Source organism: Muscardinus avellanarius, assembly GCF_963383645.1.
Source record: "Muscardinus avellanarius genome assembly, chromosome: 5".
Lineage (NCBI taxonomy): Eukaryota > Metazoa > Chordata > Mammalia > Rodentia > Gliridae > Muscardinus > Muscardinus avellanarius.
The window spans coordinates 108341895-108362895 of NC_137790.1; the positions used below are offsets into that span (position 1 = coordinate 108341895).

General features: G+C 36.6%; 1 protein-coding gene across 1 annotated transcript in view; it reads left to right on the forward strand.

Annotated features, from left to right (window-relative positions):
- The window catches only part of WDR49 (WD repeat domain 49), a gene marked incomplete at both ends in the record, with an annotated part of 168523 nt that overhangs the window by 21654 nt on the left and 125868 nt on the right, over nucleotides 1-21001 (forward strand). Inside the window, 3 exons of the mRNA XM_080696579.1 lie at nucleotides 9811-10251; nucleotides 16200-16376; nucleotides 17443-17617. Coding sequence (XP_080552705.1) covers nucleotides 9811-10251; nucleotides 16200-16376; nucleotides 17443-17617 — 793 coding nt within the window. The remainder of the gene's footprint in view (nucleotides 1-9810; nucleotides 10252-16199; nucleotides 16377-17442; nucleotides 17618-21001) is intronic.

Consider the following 21001-nt stretch of genomic DNA (forward strand, 5'->3'; position numbering starts at 1 on the left):
TTTTCTTTCTTCATTTAGTTATTAAGTATTGCTCTAGAAAAGAGAAAAATATATAAAAACAACACTGACAAGGCTTGACAGAGTTTGAAAGATAGAGTTAAGTGTTTCCTTGGAGAGTATATTATTCTTTGTTTTCAAAAAGTGTATATTAAGGTTTCCTAGAACTATTTTTTTTTTAGCATAGTTGACAAGTCTTTTTTGGGGGGTGCTGGGTATTGAACCCAGGGGTATCCTACCGTCAACCAACAACCCCAGCCATTCTTATTTTCTGTTTTGAAATAGGGTTTGGCTAAGTTGCTGAGAGTCTCACCATGTTGCTGAAGTTGGTCTTGAACCTGCAATGTGCTTGTCTCAGGCTCCCAAGTACTGGAATTATAGGCATGAGCCACCATGTCCTGCTTAAAGATAATACATGAGTTTTAAAGATAATAATACCCAAATTGGTGAGGGTCTTTAATATAGGCAACCTCTTACTTTAGTGATGAGAATGCAAATTTATTCAACTATTTTGAAGAGGATCTAGCATGACATAAAATAACTTTAAGAATGTACAATTGTTTTGTCTCAGCAATTCTGCTTCTGCGGAATTTTTCTCAGGAATCAATTGCACAATCGAGCAAAGATGCACGCATAGGGTCATTTGTTGCAGGGTTCTTTATATAAGATGCTAATACATAGAAAATAGTTGAAAGTTTAATAATAGATGTAATAAATTATTGCATGTCTTCTCCATAGAATACTGTGATGTTAAAGACCAACGTATAAGAGTCAAAGCTTCATGGTATAAATGGAAGAAGCAACGTGAAAGATATGTTTATTATAGTTAAAATAATGTTCTGTCTGTATTTGATGACATCACTACCAATCTCACTAATTTTCATGGGGAGTGAGGAGACAAGAGTGGGTTGGGGTGCAGAGGACAATGCATGAAGCGATGTTGCATGTATGCTTGTATTACTTTGAATCTTGCTATGATGTATATTACAATTTGTAAACAGAAGTATAATATATATGTTTATCATGAAACTATTTGGTAAATAATCCATAACAATTTCTATTTTTGCCTAGAAAAACATCTAAAAGGCAGAATAGTATTGTGCATTTTGATTCTGAGCTTAATCTATATATTCTCTTACAATCATGGGGTATTTGTGCAAAAAATAAATAATTGTTAAGTACAATGGCATGCTTACATGTTGCCAAAGCACATGATCTCTTCCTCCTCCCCTCATTTCTTTCTCCTCTCCTTCTCCTTCTCCTCCTTCTCCTTCTCTTTCTCCTCCTTCTTCTTCTTCTCTTTCTCCTTCTCCTTCTTCTTTTCCTCTTTCTCCTCTTTCTCCTTTTTTCTTTGTCTTCACTGTTCTGGGAATGGAATTCAGGGGCATTCTACCTCCCAGCTACACCCCCAACCCCATTTTTAAAAAATTATTTATTATTATTATTTTTTGTGGGTCTGGGAATGGAACCCAGAGGCATTCAACCTTCGACCTACACCCCCTACCCTATTTTTTATTCTTTTTTTTTTTTTTTTTTTTTTTGCGGGTCTGGGGATGGAACCCAGGGGCATTCGACCTCCGAGCTACACCCTCTGCCCTATTTTTTTTATTTTTTATTTTGAAACCTGGTCTCACTGAGTTGCAGAGGGCCTCACTTAGTAGCCGAGGCTGTCCATGAACCACGATCCTCCAGTCTCAGCCTCCCAAATGCTGGGATTACAAGCGTGCACCACCACGCCCAGCGTTTTATTTTTTATTTTGAAACAGGGTCTCACTAAGTTGTGGAGGGCCTCATTAAGTAGCTGAGGCTGTCTGGGAACTGCAATCCTCCAGTCTCAGCCTTCCAAATGCTGGGATTACAAACATGCACCACCACACCCGGCTTTTTTATTCTTTATTTTGAAACAGGGTCTCATTAAGTTGTGCAGGTCCTCGCTAAGTTGCTAAGGCTGGCTACAAACCTGTGATCTCCTGTCTCAGTCTTTCAAGTACTGAGATTAAAAGTGTGTCCCACCATGCCTGATTACATGAACTCTTTAATGACAGAAAAGCATAAAGTTTTAAACAAATAATATATTTTTTCGAGTTTTAACTTAGTTTAGAGCACAGTTTTCATATGTTACAATAAAATCCAAATCTAACAAAGCTCAGAGAAATTTATAGAGTTCATGCTCAAAAACAGCAGACAGACAGCTCACTAGTACTGGGTAGACACAGAAAATGCTTCTAGACAAAAGAAAATGATTTTATTTTTTGGCACTGGGGATTGAACCTAGGGTCATTCTACCTCTGAGCTACACTCCCAGCCCTATTTTAATTTTTACTTTGAAAGAGGGTCGTGGTAAAATTGCTGAGGCTGACCACGAGCCTATAATGCTCCTATCTCAGCCTCCCAAGTACTGGGATTACAGGTGTGTGCCACCATTACTGGGCTAAGTACATGATTTTTATAATGCTCTTTGAAAGAGATTCTGGAAGACAGAAAGATTTTCTAAAGGTCTAAAGTTGTTCCTAGTGAGATAACAAACCAGACATTTTGAGTATATTAGTTTTTTGAATCTCACAAGAATAATTGGAAAAAATAACTGGATATTTTCTTAGTCAATAGTTAAATCAATGCAGCAAAATAAATTTACAAGTGTTCTTGGAAAGAACAGAATGAGAATGTGTTCTAATTGCTAATATACCTTTCACCTGCATTAGAAGAGTTTGTTCTAAGAGGCAAGACTACTAATTTTTAATTTAAAAAGGCCATACATAATATTGACATTAATAATCATATTAGTAGGAGTGAAAGAATGTGTCTCTAAAAAAGCTTACCCTTAAATTGAAAAATATTTTTTGATAAAAAGGTTTTATGAGGTTTTATAAATGCCATAGTAATTAAACTTTCAACTGAAAGAAATGAGAATTAATAATATCCTGTTCTATGTTTTATAATAAATTCAAATTTCCTAGATTTCTTACTTTTTCCTGTTTATACTTAATATATGTTTGTGAATTCTGCTTGATGTGGATACAACCTTAACAGTAATGAATGTTTGAACAGAACTGTTTAAATATGGCCTTTTATATGGATCATCTTATTGGAGTCTCATGCAAACCCTGAGAGATATTATGACCGGCTTAAGGTTGAACAAATAATTGTGGCAAATGCAGGCATGAAATCCAGATACTAACCTAATTAATACTATTTTAAATATATATGCGTATGCATATACATGCATGTATATGTATATGTATATGTGTGTGTGTGTCTGCAACAATGCCTCAAAGATACATTATTTTGCCGCCTTACTGACCCTAATATGAATTCAGAATTTGTAACAATAAAATCATGGTATATGCAAGGTCACTTTTATATTGAAGGGTTATCTGAGGTTTTTTTTTTTTTTTTTTTTCCCCACGGAGTTGCCTCCTCCCAGATGTCCAGCGCAGACCCGGCCTAACCTACAGCTCAGAACAGCACTGTGAGGGACTGTGGGCAGGCTGGAAGCTGGTTCCTAAGCTGAGGGAATTGGTACTGAGTACGTGAAATGGGCTAGGTGTCTGGGAGCAGGTCAACTTTGCCTTCTGCAGCCTTATTTAGGACTGTTTTCTATTTGTGCTTCTAGTAAAAGGTAGCTGGAAGAGCTCGTACGGTTTTAGCTCATACTAACCTCAAAACCAGCTTCTGTGCCAGACGAGATCAGGAGGAGAGACTTCAGGTTATCAGCGAAAAGGTGGAGCCTCCTGGGAGTATTTGGTCTTCAGAGAAAACAGGCGAAACTATCACTTCTGAGAGAGAAGGTCGACTTACTGATATAAACATTTGTTAAGACCTCAGAACTTTACACACACGCACGCTACACACAGAGGCAAATTAAATGGTTGCAAAAAAGTCATCGATGGCATCATGACTCAATTTGTACAGTTCTTAATATTTGTATTATCATTTATTTATTTTGGTACTGGGGGTTGAACCCAGAGGCATTCTACCACTAAGCTGCCCCTTCAGCACTTTTTAGTTTTTATTTTGAAACAGGGTCTCACTAAGGTTCCTGAGGTTCTTGCTAAGTTGCTGAGACTGACCCCAAGACTGTGATTCCCCTGTCTCAACTTCCTAAGTACTGGGATTACAGGTGGGCACTACCATGCCCGGCTCCTTAATATTATTTAATCCTGTTAGCTAGGGCTTAACACTTATTGAGTATAAATGTGCTATAAACATATTAAATTATCCCATGCACTATAAACACATGAATTTATCAATTAATCCCAAGAGCAGCCCTAAGAGTTGATTATTTTTATTTCTATTTAAGTACTCAATAGTGGAAGCTGAGGATTAGAGCTTCAGCTACTATCCTGAAATCTTCCTACCACAGCGTACAATATGTGTAAGATGGAATGATAAAATGAGTTGGATGATAAACATTCATGCATTTGTACTTGTAAGCTTATGTAAAAGATCAAGTGCCATTTTAGCTTTTCATCACTGGCAAAATACTTTAGAAAAACAAAAAAAAAAAAAAAAGAGAAAGATTTAAGTTGGCTCTTGGTTTCTGAGCTATGGGTCCATGGTTGGCTGGGTCCATCGCTCTGGGACTGTGGTGAGACAGAACACCTGGTGGAGAGGGTGGCTGAGAAGAGCTGCTCAGCTCACACAGAGAGAAAGGAAGGGGCCAAGGACAGGACACTTCCTCAAGGCCACACCCCAAGGCTCCACTCCCTCCCCTTCAAGGAGGCTCTACCTTCAGCAGCCCCTCCCACCCCCAACAGTCCACTCAGTTGGAATCCTTCAAGGAATTGATATACTATGAGGCCAGAGCCCACTGATCTGATCACTTCCTCAAATCATTACCTCTGAAGTTTGCTGTACTTAGTCTATTACATAATGATATCAATCTCTAAAATATGTATATTATAATCTCATTAATAAGACATTATTTATATTTATATTTATATTATATTCTCTATATTAGGTTATATATTATATACATTTATATTATAATCTCGTTAATAAGACAACATTATACATGAGCCTTACCATAACAAGTACTTTTGTTGTACCTTTATCCGATTTGTTCAAGGTGGCATAAAATAGAATTTATATACACAGTGCATATACTGATTGAAATATAATACTTTTAAAAATAAGTTAGGATTTTTTTTCTTTGATTTTGGGGATTAAACCCAGAATCACCCTACCTCTGAGCTATTCCTCACTCCAGCCCTTTTTATTTTTTATTTTGCAACAGGGTAAGTTGCTAAGGGTCTTGCTAAGTTGCTTTGATTGGACTTGAACCTGTGATCCTGCTATTTCAGCCTCTCAAGTACCAAGTCCTGGGATTACTGCTATGTGCCACAGTGCCTACAAAGGTGGGATTTTTAGTAAAGGCAAATTCTTAAATTTTAACCAAAGATGTTTAAAAAGCATGGTCTAATTTTAAAACTTCAAACCAAATATGGTAGTGGGTGGACAGGGACAATGTTAGGGAGATCACACACACCACTGGACTTTTAATCAATTTCAAAAATTGGGAGTGTTTCTCATTTCTCTCCCCCAGTGCCTATGAGCAGTATTAATGTACAAAAAACCTTGTAGTTAATTGTTACTTTGGGGAAGAAAATGTGTTACTTACGTGACTATATTCACAACTTCACATTCTTGAGTGTAAAAAAAGAAATTGTTTCAGTATTTGTTAGAACATTTTCCTGTTCTTAGAAATAAAAATGAATTACTAGCTCTTAGGAAGAAAATACACTTAGATTTGCTTTAAAATGCTGTCTTACTAATGAGATTATAATATAAATATTTTAGAGATTGATATCATTATGTAATAGACTATAAGATGTATATGCAAGGGATGGGTATCATTGTGTAATAGAAGAAAGATCAATGTTGACTTCCTTTTCAAAAACAGCTTGCAGCTCTGACTCAGATGGAAGGTTTTCAGGTCCAGACTTCTTTCTCTCCATTGAAAATCTGGGTCATTGAGAAATTTCCATCTATCTCAATTTTCTACAAGAAAAAACAATTTAATAAAGATAAGATTGATGGACTTTTGACTAGTTTAAAGGTATGGATGATAACTATTTTCAGAAAATTAATTTAGTTAATTAAAAACCTAGGCTAAGCCGGGCATGGTGGCACACGCTTGTAATCCCAGCATTCGGGAGACTGAGACCTAAGAATCGCGGTTTGCAGACAGCCTCAGCTACTTAGCGAGGCCCTCTGCAACTCAGTGAGACCCTGTTTCAAAATAAAGAATAATAAAAAAATTGGGCAGAGGGTGTAGCTCGGAGGTCAAATGTCTCTGAATTCCAACCCCAGGTCTGCAACAAACAAACAAACAAACAAACAAAAAACCCTAGGCTAACTTCTATTCAACATCTGATTACTAAGTCCTTGTGCACATAATATCTTAGTTAATCCCCATAATAATTTTATTGTCACTGATACTGCTATACACGTTCTACAGATGGAGTGATTAAGGATCAGCAGTGATATAGGTTGCCAGTAGGTTTTTTGCAATTGGTGCATTGTAATTATACATCGTAGTGAGGTTCAGAGTGACACGAATATCCATGCACACTGCACGTGTGTGCTTTCCTACTCCCCATAGGTAATATTTCTCCTGATACAGATAACTTCATACATAAACCTCCATCCACAACTCCTTGTCCACTAGTGTGCTCGGGTCTCCCCTCACTTATCTCAAGTCCTCTTTGTTCCCTGTTTTCTCTCTAGCTTCCACATATGAGTAAAAACATATCTCCCTTCACTCTCTGTGACTGGCCAATCTCACTTAGCATAAAATTCTCTAGTTCCATCTCTTTTTCATGCAAACGATATTATTTTGTTTTTTTTTTTGTAGCTGAGTAAAATTCCATTGTGTGTATCATAGTTTCATAATCTATCTATTGGCAGATACCTAGGCTGGTTCCATTGTCCAGCTATTATGAATTATGCTGCTATAAACAGAAATGCATGCAGCCCTGTAATAGTCTGACTTTAATTCCTTTGGGAAGATCTTCAAAAGTAGTATGGCTGGGTCACACAGTGGCTCCATGCCTAGTTTTTTAAGAAGCCTCTGTATTCATTGATCTCCATAGCAGCCGTACTAATTTGCAGTTCCACCAAGAGAGTGTAAGGGTTCCTAATTCTCCACATCCTTTACAGCATTTATTATTGTTTGAATTCTTGATCGTTGCCATTCTAATTGGAGTTACGTGGAATCTTAGTGTAGTTTTGATGTGCATTTCTCTGATTGCTAATGATGTTGAACATTTTTCAGATATTTATTGCCCATTTGTATTTCTTCTTTTGAGAGGTTTCTATTCAGATCAGTTGCGCATTTCTAACTGGGTTCTTTGTTTAGTGTTACATTTTTTGAGTTCTTCATATAGTCTACCTATTAATCCTCTATCAGAGGAGTAGCTGGCAAAGATTTTATACCATTCTGTAGGCTCTCTCTTTAGGTTCTTGCAAATTTCTTTTGGTATACAGAAGCTTATTTTTTTATCTTATGCTTTTTAAATCCCACTTATTGATTATTGTTTCTATTTCTGATCTTTGGAGTTCTTATTGAAGAAGTCTCTACTGGCACCTTTATGTTGGGGAGTTGGTCCTATGACCTCTTCTAGTAGTTGCAAGGTCTCTAGTCTAATTTCTAGGTCTTTTATCAATTTTTCATTGAACTGTGTGCAAGCTGAGAGGTTGGGGTTTAATTTTTTTCTTCTATATATAGTTAATCAGTTTTCCAAGTACCACTTGTTTAAAGGACTATCTTTTCTCCAGCATATATTTTTTTGACATCTTTGTCAAAGATCAAGTGACTAGACCATGAGGGTTTTATTCAATTCCATTGCTCTATATGTCTATTATTGTACAAATACCATGCTGTTTTTATTACTATGGCTTTGTAGTATAGTTATAATTCAGGTATTGTGCTGCTTCCTGCATGTTTTTTGTTGCTAAGAATTGCTTTGGCTATTCTGGATCTTTTGTCAATAGTTTTTACAATACTGGTGGAGACATGATTAAACCTACATTTGTTTGACCTGCTCTATAATATGCTGCCTCCTGTGTGGTAAATTCTGACCCTCTGGGTCCAACATGGTAAGAAAAGTTGATGTTCTCATCACAAATCTCACTGAACTAAACAGCCTGTCAACATTAAGCTACATACTTATTCTAAATATTCATGTATTTTGCAGTTTTGAATTTTCCTACTTCTGACCATTTATTTGTAACCTTCAATCAATACCCAAAGCACGCCCATGGTCCATTGTAGACCTTAGGAAACTGGTGAAAAATTTGATCCTCCCAGTGAGCACATTTCATTCAAGGCAATATTCTGCCCTCTTGTTCCAGCACACTTGTCCTCCCTCTCTCCCTTCCTCCATTTTGTCTTTCTTTCCTTTCTTTTTTTCTTCCTTCCTTTCTTCTTGCCTCCCTCCATATCTTCTTTTTTTCTTTTCTTCTCATCTTTCTTTCTTTTTTTGGTACTGAGACTTGAACCCAGGGACATTTTAACTTTGAGCTATGTCCCCAACCCCCTTTTTTTGTTTTTCGAAACAGGGTCTTGATAAGTTGCTGAAGGTCTTACTAAGTTGCTGAGGCTGGACTCAAACCTGTGATTCTCCTGTCTTAGCCTCCCAGGTACTAGAATGATAGATGTTACCCTGCACCTGGCTCCAGCTTTCATACTGTAAATAAGTATCCTTTCCATATCTACTTAGTGCCACATTTTTCATATTTTTGAACTTTTTGATGGCAATTTTGCTGTTTAAAATGGCCCCCAAGTAGCTGGGTGTGGTGACATAATCTTGTAATCCCAATATTCTGGAGGCTGAGACCAGAGGATTGTGATTTGCAGACAGCCTCAGCTTCTTAGTGAATGCCTCTGCAACCCAGTGAGACCCTGTTTCAAAATAAAGAATAAAAAGCAGGGTTGGGGGTGTAGCTGGGAGGTAGAATGCCCCTGGGTTCAATCTTCAGTACCACACACAAAAAATGGGCCCCAGGTGTGCAGTGGTGAAGTGGTTTTAGTGTTCCATAGTCCAAGGAGGCTGTGGAGTGCCTTCCTGAAGTAAGTATGTGTGTCAGCTTCATTCAGGCATCGACTGTGGTGAATTAACAGTAATATTAAAGAAAGTATTTTATAAAAATATTCATAAAACAAAATTATGGATTGAACTGCTTATGAAAAGAGAATGGCCAGAGCTTTGCAGAAACCTGGCCCTGTGTTTCACCTGGAACAATGATTCAGTATTTGCTATTTTAGACTTTGCAGATACTTTATAGATTATGAAGAACACATTAGCTGCAGGTAGCATCTGTTCTTTATCATGGTATATTTACCAAACTGGACTCCTTGCCCAGGATTCAAGTTTTACTGTGGACTAATTTCACTAGATTTGCTAGTCCTTTTCAGGGACTTACCCATTTTCTGTCAAACGCTGTATACGATTCCTATTGGTGCTATAACAACTTAGCTCAACTTTGGTGGCTTCAACTTGCAAATGTATTAATTTACAGTTCCAGAAATCAGAAGTCCCAAATGGGTTTTACAGGTCTAAAATGAAGGTATTTTCAGAATTGCTTCCCTTCTGGGGGCTTTGGGAGGATCCTTTCCTTGCCTTTTCTAGCTTCTAGAGGCTGCCTGTATTCCTTGGCTTATTGCCCCATATCTTTCTGCCCTTGTCTCCATCAACACATCTTTTCTGACTTTCCTGCCTACTTCTTCCAGTTATAAAGATGACTGTAACAGGATGCTCTTGTATCTGTATTTCCTTTATGGTGATCTTATTTTATTTTTCCTATTTATAGGCCCCAGAGCCAAGGAAAAAAAATTGTATGTCTAGAGAAGAGTTCATGCAGAAGATGACAGAGGTTGTTGGTTGGGGCACACAGGAGGATTACGGAGAGCTCTTTGACAAAGTGGATGTGGCTCAAGATGGCTTCATTAATTGGGACAAACTGACTTCATTTATACTGCTATCACTTTACGAGAAAGATGAACGAACCAAAGCAGCGGTAGTTCCCCGGTGGAAGGGCCTGGAATTCCTCCCAGGAAAACACAAGGACACCATTCAAAAAGTCATTTTCTTAAAGAGCTCAAGTCATTATCTGACGATCAGTAAAGAAGGCCTGGTAGGAATCTGGAAAGAGAATTTAAAGCTGCAAGAAACATTTCCCATCACTTCAGATACTACCAAACTCAAACACCTGTGGGTGACAAGTCTTGTTTCTCTGGAAAATGTAAACAAGGTACAAAGTTTTTGTGAATTTATTGCTTATAAAGGGGCAGGGGAATGATGTGCTCCAGCTCCGGATCAAAATCAAGTGTAACACCAGCTGTGATGAGGGGCTGCTTTTGGCCCCTTTCATCTAACTAGATATGCCTAGAACTAGGTGGGGTGTTGTATTTCCCAAGCTGTTCTCTTGGGGGCCTTAAACTCACCTCTTGGATCTTTCCCCAGAGTGGCCAGGCTTCATTGAAAGCTGAGAAGTACTCTTCTCCTTTATGGTTTACAGCAGCACTACAGGTCCATGCACAGGCTGCTTCAGTGTATGAATCAGCTAAATACCATTGCGGGGAACTCTCATCTGAGTTGAACCACTGTGCTAGTCAGTGGTTCTTAATTCTGATCAGTAGAGCCTACTTAATTCAAATGTCTTTGTCTAACTCTATCTGTGAACAAGATAAGATAGTGTAAAAAAAATCTTTGTAGGGGAGGTTGTAGCTTAAAGAGTCCACATTCTTACTACCTTATTTTAAGTGACAGATGATAAACTTTACCACAAGCAATTTCAGATGTAAACACAATGGAGAGACTAGCTTTAGGAATCTGATGTATCTTGGATCCACCCTTATAACCACTTCCAAGTCACAGTCAATCTTATTTCATCTAGGACTCCATACTTAAGATTTGAAGCATAAAATCATTTCATCTGTGAACAGTTTGGTTACTTCTAAAATATGTCTTATTTTAAAATATAATAACCAAAATACAAGTATTAAACTTAATATCAATTGCAATATTTCTTAACATAAATATCAAGTTATATACATATTTCCCTGATTGTTTTATAATTTTAATTTAAATCAAGATTTGACTAAGGTCTATTTTGTGAACAGTTGATATGTCTAAATTTCTCTCTGGTGTACAGTGCTGAGATTTGGACATAGGCCTTTGTGTGTGCTAAGCAGGTGCTCTACCGCTGAGCTATATCCTCAGTTCTGATTATGGCCCTTCATCTACATATATCCTCCATCTCTTCTTTTTTTCTTGCACTTTTTGCCTATTACAATTGACATTTTTGTTAAAAAATTTAGTATTTGTTTTTGCAGTTTTCCATATCTAAAATTTGCAGATTGTGTTTATATGAGGTTGGTTAACATGCCTACCTTTTATTCCTAGCAAACTGGCAGTCAAGTTTAAGGCCTCAATCAGTTTCAGGCTTTTTGTTGTGTGTGTGGTACTGGGGATAGAACACTCAGGGGCAGTCTACCTCTGAGCTACACCCTCCAGTCCTACTTTATTTTTAATTTTGAAATAAAATTAAAAAATAGGGTTTTGCTAAGCTGATAAAGGTCTTGCTAAGTTGCTGTGTCTGGGCTTGAACCTGTGATCTTCCTGTTTCAGCCTTCTAAGTACTGGGAATACAGGTGTATGTCACAATTGGCTAGGTTTGTTTGTTTGGGAGAGGCAGTTAAATGATCTTCAATCATGGGAACACGTACCTGGTTGTTGCTTATCTTGAGATGTTAGCACTTATTGCTGATTATTTCTAGATCCATTCACTTATTAAGCATTGCCAGAAGGTGATATTCTAATTTCATCATTTCCTTTCCTTTATAATCTGGAATACCTCTATAGAAAAAAATTCATTAGCCATTTGGTTATCATGTGATACAAATGGCATAACAAAGGCAGGTATCAGTGCTCAATTCTTCATTTTTATTTACCAGTTTGCAAAATAATGAACTGGTTTTCTAAAGATCCACAGTGAATACCATTGTCATTATTGTTATCAGTAAAATTGAGAATTCATGAGTTTAAAAATTGCTATTTTTAATCCACTGAACTATTATCTCATGCTAAAAATGGTGCCATCTTTAGACAGTAGGAACTAACACAAGTTAGCTTCTGAGTCTTTTTATAACTATAACAGTCTTTGAAAGCGTCTTTGCTTCCTGGTATGACAAGATGTTCCAGAATTGTCTTATATATTTCTTATGCCAGACCTAGACTCAAAAGAAGACTTTGTTTCTCTAAAGAGTCGGGTGTTTAGTGGGAACTGTGTGCTCCACTGCCGGGGACCATAAAAAAATCATCCCCATAACTCTCTCTGGGCCGTGCTCTGCCTGCCCACTCTTCCCCCATGACCATCAAGTACACAAGTACATGTTGTTTCCACTTTAAGGATGGGAGTCTGGGGGAAAAGTTGCATGGTTGCCCTTGGTTGCATCAGATGCACCTAGTGTTGTCAAGATTTGTAAACTGAGGCAGCAGGTCTTGAGAGCCTGTGCATATATCTTCATTATTTCCTCAGTGGCTCTGACATTGACTCCAAGACCTCTCACTGAGTGATGGGAACCAGTGCTCAAAAGCATTAAAGGACAGTGATTAAAGATTGAGATAGGATGCTAGTCCAGTTTTATTTTTGCATTTGTGCACAGCATTTTGTTGTTATCATCTGATGTTTGCCCATGGTGTTTTTTTCTTTTTAGGGCTAACTAAATCTTAGCTTTGCCTTTGTACCTGTTCTACAAAGAATCTTAAAGAATATTACCCTTCTGTTAAAATAATTTTATTTAAGTACAGTTACAAAACTCACCACACATCTTAAAATTGCCCCAAGTGGATAGTTGTTAATACATACATGACTTGTGTACAACCAACAGTACAATGTTGATAATGAGAATATTCTCAGGCTTCAAAAGTTTCCTTGTAGCTGGGCATGGTGACACCAGCCTGTATTCCTAGTACTTGGGAGGACTGCATGTTGGAGGCTAGTCTGAGCAGTTTCCTTACATCTTTAGAGGCCTCTCCATCTTTTTTTGTGAGACAATCACTGGTGTGCATTCTGCCACTGTAGTTTGCATTTCTAGAGTATTAAAATTTGAATCATACTCTGTGTACTCCTTTTTTGTCTGGATTTTTACATTTTACATAATTATTTTGAAATCAATCATGCTGTTCTGTGTATCAGTACTTTATTTTTTATTGGTGTATAGGGTTCGCAGTCTCATCAACAGTTGATAGGATCAGATACTCTTTTCTCTTTTAGTCATTTTAAAAGGCTTGGATTGGTATCCTATCCCTAATGACTAACAATTTTGATCATGTTTCATTTTCTTCTTTGCTACCTGTGTATCTTCTTTGATAAAGTGTCTATTCAAATATTCTGCCTATTTTTTTTATTGGATTTGGTTTTTTATTGTTGAGATTTGAGAATTATTATTGTGGATATAAAGATTTATCAGGTGAGCACTTTATAAGTATCACATCCCAATCTGTGTTTTGTCTTTGCATTCTTCTAACACTGCCTTTGGTCATTTAATTTTTAGATTGTTCATTGGATAAGAACACATTTTTAAAATAGACTAAAAAAATAAACATTTATCTCTCAATTTTGTTGAACTTGTTTGTTCTTTAAATTTTTGTGAATTTCCTATATAAAAGAGTATATGTCATATAAATAGAATTTCCCTTCCATTCCTGGTTTGTTGAGTGTTTTTATCAAGAAAATGTTGGATTTTGTCAAATGCTGTCTTTCTGTTGATCTTTCTATCTATAGTTTTTGTTCCTTATTCTGTGAATATGGTGTCTTACATTGAATTATTCTTTATGTTCCTGGGCTAAATATCTTTTGGTCATACTATATAAACTTTTTTGAGTCTTGCTATATTCTCTTTGCTAGTATTTAGTTGAAATTTTTTACATATTCATAAGGGACATTGATTTGCAGTTTTCTCTCCTTATAATGTCTTTGGTTTCAGTAGTTTTTGCCTATTATGTTTTTGTTTTCATTTACATCAAAGCATTTTCTCATGTTCCTGTGATTTCTTCCTTGAACCATTGCTTATTTAAGAGTATTGTTTAATTTTCATGTTTTTTTGTGAGTTTCACATTTGAATGAATGTCCGAATTTCATTCCATTGTTTCAGGGAACATAATTTGCATCATTTCAAATATTTTAAATTTATTTAAACTTATTTTATCACCTACTATACATTCTCTCCTAGAGAATGTCCTATGTGCATTTGAGAATATATATTCTGCTGTTGTTGGGTGATGTGTTCTAGAAACATGTTAGATCTAGTTGACTTAGAATGTTTGTCTTCTATTTTCTTGTTGACCTTCAGCTGGCTTGTTCTCTCCATTATTGAAAGCAGAGTACTTTTATTGTTGAAATGTCCATTTCTCTCTTCAGCTCTTTTTCATTTTGCTCCATGTATTTTGGGGCTCTGTTTATAGAAAACTGCAAATGTAGCGGAGTGAGGTGGCATACACCTGTAATCCCAGTACATGAGATAGAAAGACCTCATGAAACCTAGACTAGTTTCAGCAACTTAGTGAGGCCGTCTGCAACTTAAGGAGACACTGTTTCAAAAATAAAAAATAAAACAGGGCTGGGAATATAGCTTGAAGGTAGAATACTCCTGGGTTTAATCCTCAGTACCACATACACACACACCCCAAAAATAAATAAATGGAAAAAAGAAAAATGCAAATGTAAATACTATCTTATCACACTAAGTGTTTAAATGTAAACCTATTAAATACTCCAACTAAAACAGAGATGGTTCTTTAATAATTGTATAATTTTATTGATATTCTCATTTTGGTGAGATATCATTCTCATATTTCAATTTAGTTCTTTAGATATTATTTTCTTTATTTTCTTTTATTTTATTTTTTGTCACAGTAGTGAAGACTGAACTCAGTGCCTTATATACAATAGGCAAGTGGTCTACCACTTGGTAGGTTTTTGATGTAGTAAAAAGGTGAGAGAGACCAGTGCACCGAAAAGAATTTTAATGTGGTCTCTTATCCGGGATAGGGGTTGGACGGCTCCTGGAGACCTCCGAGCTTCTCTGCAGCTTAGAGAGGAAATGCCCTTCCTTTTAAGGTTTACGTCTTGTGGGTGGGGCTACACATAGGCACGCCCCCCTGAGACATCGCCTGTCTCCTGCGATATCGCCCAGCAGAGTCTCCTCCTTTTCTAGGTCCTGCCCCTGTGGGGAGAGACCCAACCTGTCACCACTGAGCTACATCCCCAGTCATTTTTCAAAACTTTATTTTTTCATTTTGTGACAGGGTCTCGTTAAATTGCTGAGGATGGCCTCACATTTTCAATCCTTTTTTCTTTTTGTGGTGTTCGAAATTGAACTCAGGGCATTCTTCTTCCAAGTAACATTCCCAGCTCCATATTTTTATTCTTATTTTATTCTTATTTTTTATTTGAAACAGTTGCTGCGAGTCTCACTACCTGCTGAGGCTATCCTTCTACCTGTGATCCTCCTGTCTCAGCCTCTCAAGTACTGGGATTACAGGCATGTTCCAACATGCCCAGCAAAGTTACAATCCTCTTGCCCCAGTTTTCTGAGCAACTGGAATTAACACATGTGCCATAAACACCAACTCCTTTAGTTCTTTAAGCATATGTAAGATAGCTGAGGTAAAAACAATTTGTCTAACAAATTCAATGCATGGGCTTCAACAGGGACAGTTTCTACTGACTGGTTTTCATGTTACTTAATCATTTACCTTGTAAAATAGCCTTTAGGATTTTATGTGACTTAGAATGGCTTGTAGTTTATCAATTGATTTCTGTGAAAGTCTCTGCTTACTTTATAAAATATGGCTAATGAGGTTTCTGTTATGGTGTGTGATACTACAGCTCCCTCTTCGTCTTTCCTATGTAGTTAGTCGTCTATACTCCCATAGATGGAAGATGTTGGTGGGTGTGTGAAGTAGAAATAGAGAAGAGATGATATTCAAATGCTTTTATTGAAAAAAATTTTGGGCTAAAGTGCAAAGTTAGAATAATGTACATCTGTGCCATTGTGTTACACCTTTGCAATATTGTAAAAGACTCAGGGAACAACGTTCTGATTTGAAGATTAGATTTGCATGTCCACTTTGCATATTGATTGCACCAAATCCATTAGAAATACTTTTTGACTTTCTACCCTGCTTCTTTAGATAGCAGTGGCTTTTACAAGTAAAGAGATTTGTTTCTACGATCTGCAGTCCAAAGGAGAATTTCCTTGTCAATATAAACTCCAAGGTCTGAAAGGAACACCAATTTGCATGGATTATTGGTATGATCCTCTCGATGCCAATCAATCAATTCTTTCTTTCGGGGACACAACTGGAAAGGTAAGTGATGGAAGGGTAATATTGAACAGTATGGATTTAGTCACCAGACTGTAGCTCAAAATAGAAATTAAAACATCACAGGGGTGACCTAGTGGGACTGCACTCTAGGTTATAAAATCACATGTATTCAACAGGAAAGAGATAGATTCGATTATGATTCATCTTCTTGCTTATAAAAGCAACTTTTTATCTTGCGCATGTGCATGCTTGAGGTAATATGTGCTTGTTTTTGTCTGTGTATTGTTACATTTTTTCTCAAAAATAAAATTTGCTAACTTTACTCCATAGAGTGATTAACCTATTAAATAGATCACAATATTAATAAGTATCTAATATTAAATATCATCAATTGTTCTGACTTTTATTCATAAGTCTGAGATTCTCAGTACTAGCCAATTAGGGACTATCTGCTTCTTTTATCGTGTGACCAAGGGATAGATATTTTAGAAAGGGTAACACTGAGATCCAGCTGAATACAATGATTTTTCTTTTCCTATTCAATTTCACCCTATATGTGAAAGATTGTTACTTACCAGATGATTTTGGAATGTGCCAGAGACCTCAAAAGCAGCTTAATTTGAACACCATCCTGTCATAATTGTGAAAGCTTTTCATTCTTTTAATTTTTAATGACAAGTATATTTTATTTTTTTAAAATTAATTTATTTTTGTGTGGTGCTGGGAATTGAACCAAGAAAAATTCTACCTCCAAGCTATACTCTCAGCCCTACTTCTATTTTTTAAAATTTAGAAACAGGGTATTACTAAGTTGCTGGGAGCCTTGCTAAATTGCTGAGGCTAGCCTTGAACCTGAGATCCTCTTGTTTCAGCCTCGTAAGTACTGGAATTGCCATGTCTGGGACAAATGTATTTTAAAGCAAGTAATAAGCCATACTTGGTAAGTGCTTTGCCAACCTTATAGTTGTTCAGTCTTTTACTATAATTGCCTAAATATTTTAAAAAATATTGAAAATATTAATTCTTCTCTGTTCCTTAATAATCTTAAAGAACAAAGAATCTTCTTAACATTGCCTGCCTAAGTTTGTGTTTCTTTCAATAACTCAAGGTTCAGGCAATTGTTTTTATGGCTGCCTTGATTTCTCTGTTCGAGCGGCCGGCTAGTTCGGGTGCGGATGAAGAAGTCACCATGACCATTACCTGGGCAGAACTGCTCTCCGGATGCCACAAATGTTGTCATGTATTAGGACACAAACTTCATCATGGAGATTGGGTCAGACAAGGTACTGGATTATAACAGTAATGAAAGAAAACAGCCACCTTCGGCTTCTACATTTATATTCTTTGATGAAAACGTTTCATACACAACATTTAAGTCTAGAAACCAATAATTGGTTCTCTGGAGGTTTTTGGTCTGGACTCTCTGCTATCCCTCAAACACTGGCAGGAATTACTTCTCTTCTTTTAAAATTTATGCTTCATACAATTAATTCAGGTGAACTATGCACTGAAAAAAATCTCAAGAGAAGAAAGAAAATTGTCATAGAATCCATTTAGCTTCAACTCAATTCTGATCTTAATGTCAGCTAGCCACATTCAGGGCTTCTCAGTAAAAGAATTTAACAAGTCTCCCTCCACAAACACACCTTTGTTTTCTTTATATTCTTATGAGAAATAGATTTGTTTGACTGCCTTCAAGGCGAAATTGTCTGTATTTTTCTTTATTTCTCTTCTTTTAAAAAATTTATTGGTAAATTGTAATCATATTTCATAATGAAATTCAGAGTGATAGAGACGTACAAACACACAACATTTGGAAGGCTTCTCTAGCTCCCTCCCCGCTGCCTCCACTTCCCTCTTTTTTTTTTTTTTTTTTTGCGAGTCTGGGGATGGAGCCCAGGGGCATTCGATTCTACCTCCGAGGTACAAACCCTGCCCTATTTTTTTATTCTTTATTTTGAAACAGGGTCTCACTAAGTTGCAGAGGGCCTCATTAAGTAGCTGAGGCTGTCTGTGAACCGCGATCCTCTAGTTTCAGCCCCCCAAATGCTGGGATTACAAGTGTGCGCCACCATGCCTGGCTGACTTCCCTCTTCTTTGATATAATGACTGAGTTCCTCTTATCTAGAGTGCTTCAGCAGCAGATCTCTGTGTGGTAGGAGTATTTTATTTATTTTTATACTTTTATTGGTGTATTGTATTTATACCACATAGTGAGGTTCTAAGTGATCCAAGCATACACACACACAGCGCCTATATGTTTTCCTCTGTATCCCACCTGCGGCTCCCCCACCCTGTACATATTAGTGAGATTGGTAGTAATACCTTTTATATGGCTATGCCTTTATTAGAACTGTTTTCTTTCTCAGTCCTCCTTTTCACTCTCTTCACCTCCCTCCTCCAATCCCCTTCCACTATTCTACTTGTCTCTCTCCTCATTTATCTGAAGTCCCTTTTGTTTCTTATGTTCTCTCTAGCTTCCATATATGAGAGGACATATATGTTTATATGACCCCTGACTTTCTGAGAGTGGCTGATCTTAGCACGATATTCACTAGTTTCATCCATCTTTCTGCAGATGACATAATTTTGTTGTTCTTTATGCCCAAGTACAGTTTTATTGTGTTTATATATACCACATTTTTGTTATTCATTCACTTATTGTCAGACACCTGAGTTGGTTACATAATATGGCTATTGAGAACTTTGCTGCTATAAACAAAGCTATGCCTGCATCACTATAATATTCTGATTTTTAACTTTTTGGGAAATATATCAAGAAATAATATAGCTGGGTCATATGCTGTTTTCATTCCTAGTTGTTTTTTTTACAGTACGTGGGGTTCAATCCAGGGGTGTTCTACCTCTGAGCTATTCCCTCAGCCCAATTTTTTATTCTTTATTTTGAAACAGGGTCTCACTAAGATTGGGAGGGCTACTCTAAGTAGCTGAGGCTGACCATGAACTTACGCTCTTCCTGTCTCTGCCTCCCAAATACTGTAATTACAAGCATGCACCACCACACCTGGCTCCATTCCTAGTTTTTTGTTTTAGTTTTAGTTTTATTTTATTTTGTTTTGTTGCAGTCCTGGAGATGGAACCTAGGGGCATTGTATGTCTGAACTATACCCCTAGCCCTATTTTTTAGTTTTTTAATTTTTGAAACAGGGTCTCACTGAGTTGCAAAGGACCTCGCTAAGTAGCTGAAGTTATCCACGAACCACAGTCCTCGAGTCTCTGCCTCCTGAAATACTGATCTCTATGGTGGTTGTATTAGTTTGTAGTACCACAATGGTAGCATTGTTTTGTAAATCATTATCTGTAGAATAACAGAACTTTCTTAAAACCTGATTAACAATGAGTTAATTTTATAATATAATGTAATTTTACAAAGTTTGTACCTGGTGGTTCAAGAACTACATATGCAATACCTGCACTGATATCTTGCTCCAGATACTAAAAACTATGGTAATTTCCTCACTTCTGACTTGTTGCATTGAAGAATACCCATCAAAAAGAATGGAAATCAATCCCACTGAGTTTAATGAAAGTTAATGAGACTAATATTATTGGTCTATTTCTAATAGAGTTTGAAGAAGAAACAGTCCAACTGTTTGGTTTTATGGTACTTTTACCCTTTGGGGGTTTTAGGAAATTAGAACTAATTATTTAATATGTTCCCACAAAAATTATCTCCTACATAAGAAACTATATGTTCTGCATTTTTTCTTGAATATAAATCATACTATGTCTCTGGTACCTTCTTTCTTTTCTTTAATTTTGGCATGGGGTAGAAACAAAGTATTTGAGTTCTATGATATTCAATTAATATGGATAAAGAAAAGTGCCCCAAAGAATGACATTTATAAAATGTTGAGGATACAGTTTTCAAATGGATACTGTTTTTTCCTGTAGATAAGTAATATCTAACCCTTTTCAAGCTCATTATAACTTCAAGATTCATTTATTATCATGATCACTTTGAAGCACTCAAAATCTAGCCAGTCAGTAGCACTTACTGAGCTTCCACATGCACCGAACATTGAGAACTATGGATTCCATGAATGAGCAACTTAATTGTCAAAGGATGCTGAAATGAATAAATGTCCCTTTGAAATTGGTTCAGATGGAAAAAAAAATTGTCAGTTTATCAACTTGATGCTGAGAAAGAGGACCGTGTTTTAACATCTAGAGATGCCAGAATTGTGTACTACTCAAACTCATGTGAGTTACATTACACCGACTTCCCTTTTTATTTCTAAAGTATTTTGCTTGTGCCACTAATGAATAATACTATTAATTTTCTTTGTGGGATTTATTTTATATTTTATTTTATTTTATTTTTTGCAGTACTAGGGATGGAACCCAGGGCCATTCTACCTCAGAGCTACACCACCAGTCCTAGTTTTTATTCTTTACTTTGAAACTGGGTCTCATGGGTGGCAAAGGGCCTCACTAAGTAGTTGAGGCTGTCTGCAAACTGTGATCCTTCTGTCCCAGATTGCCAAATACTGGGATTACAAGCGTGTGCCAGGATTTTATTTTTTAATTGTGAAAAAGAAGCCATTTTGCAATTTGGCTTTAAACAACCTAATGATATACCACAAGGTCCTTGAGAAACAAGAATAGAAAACCAAAACCAGTAGAAGGTGAAAAATAATTAAAAC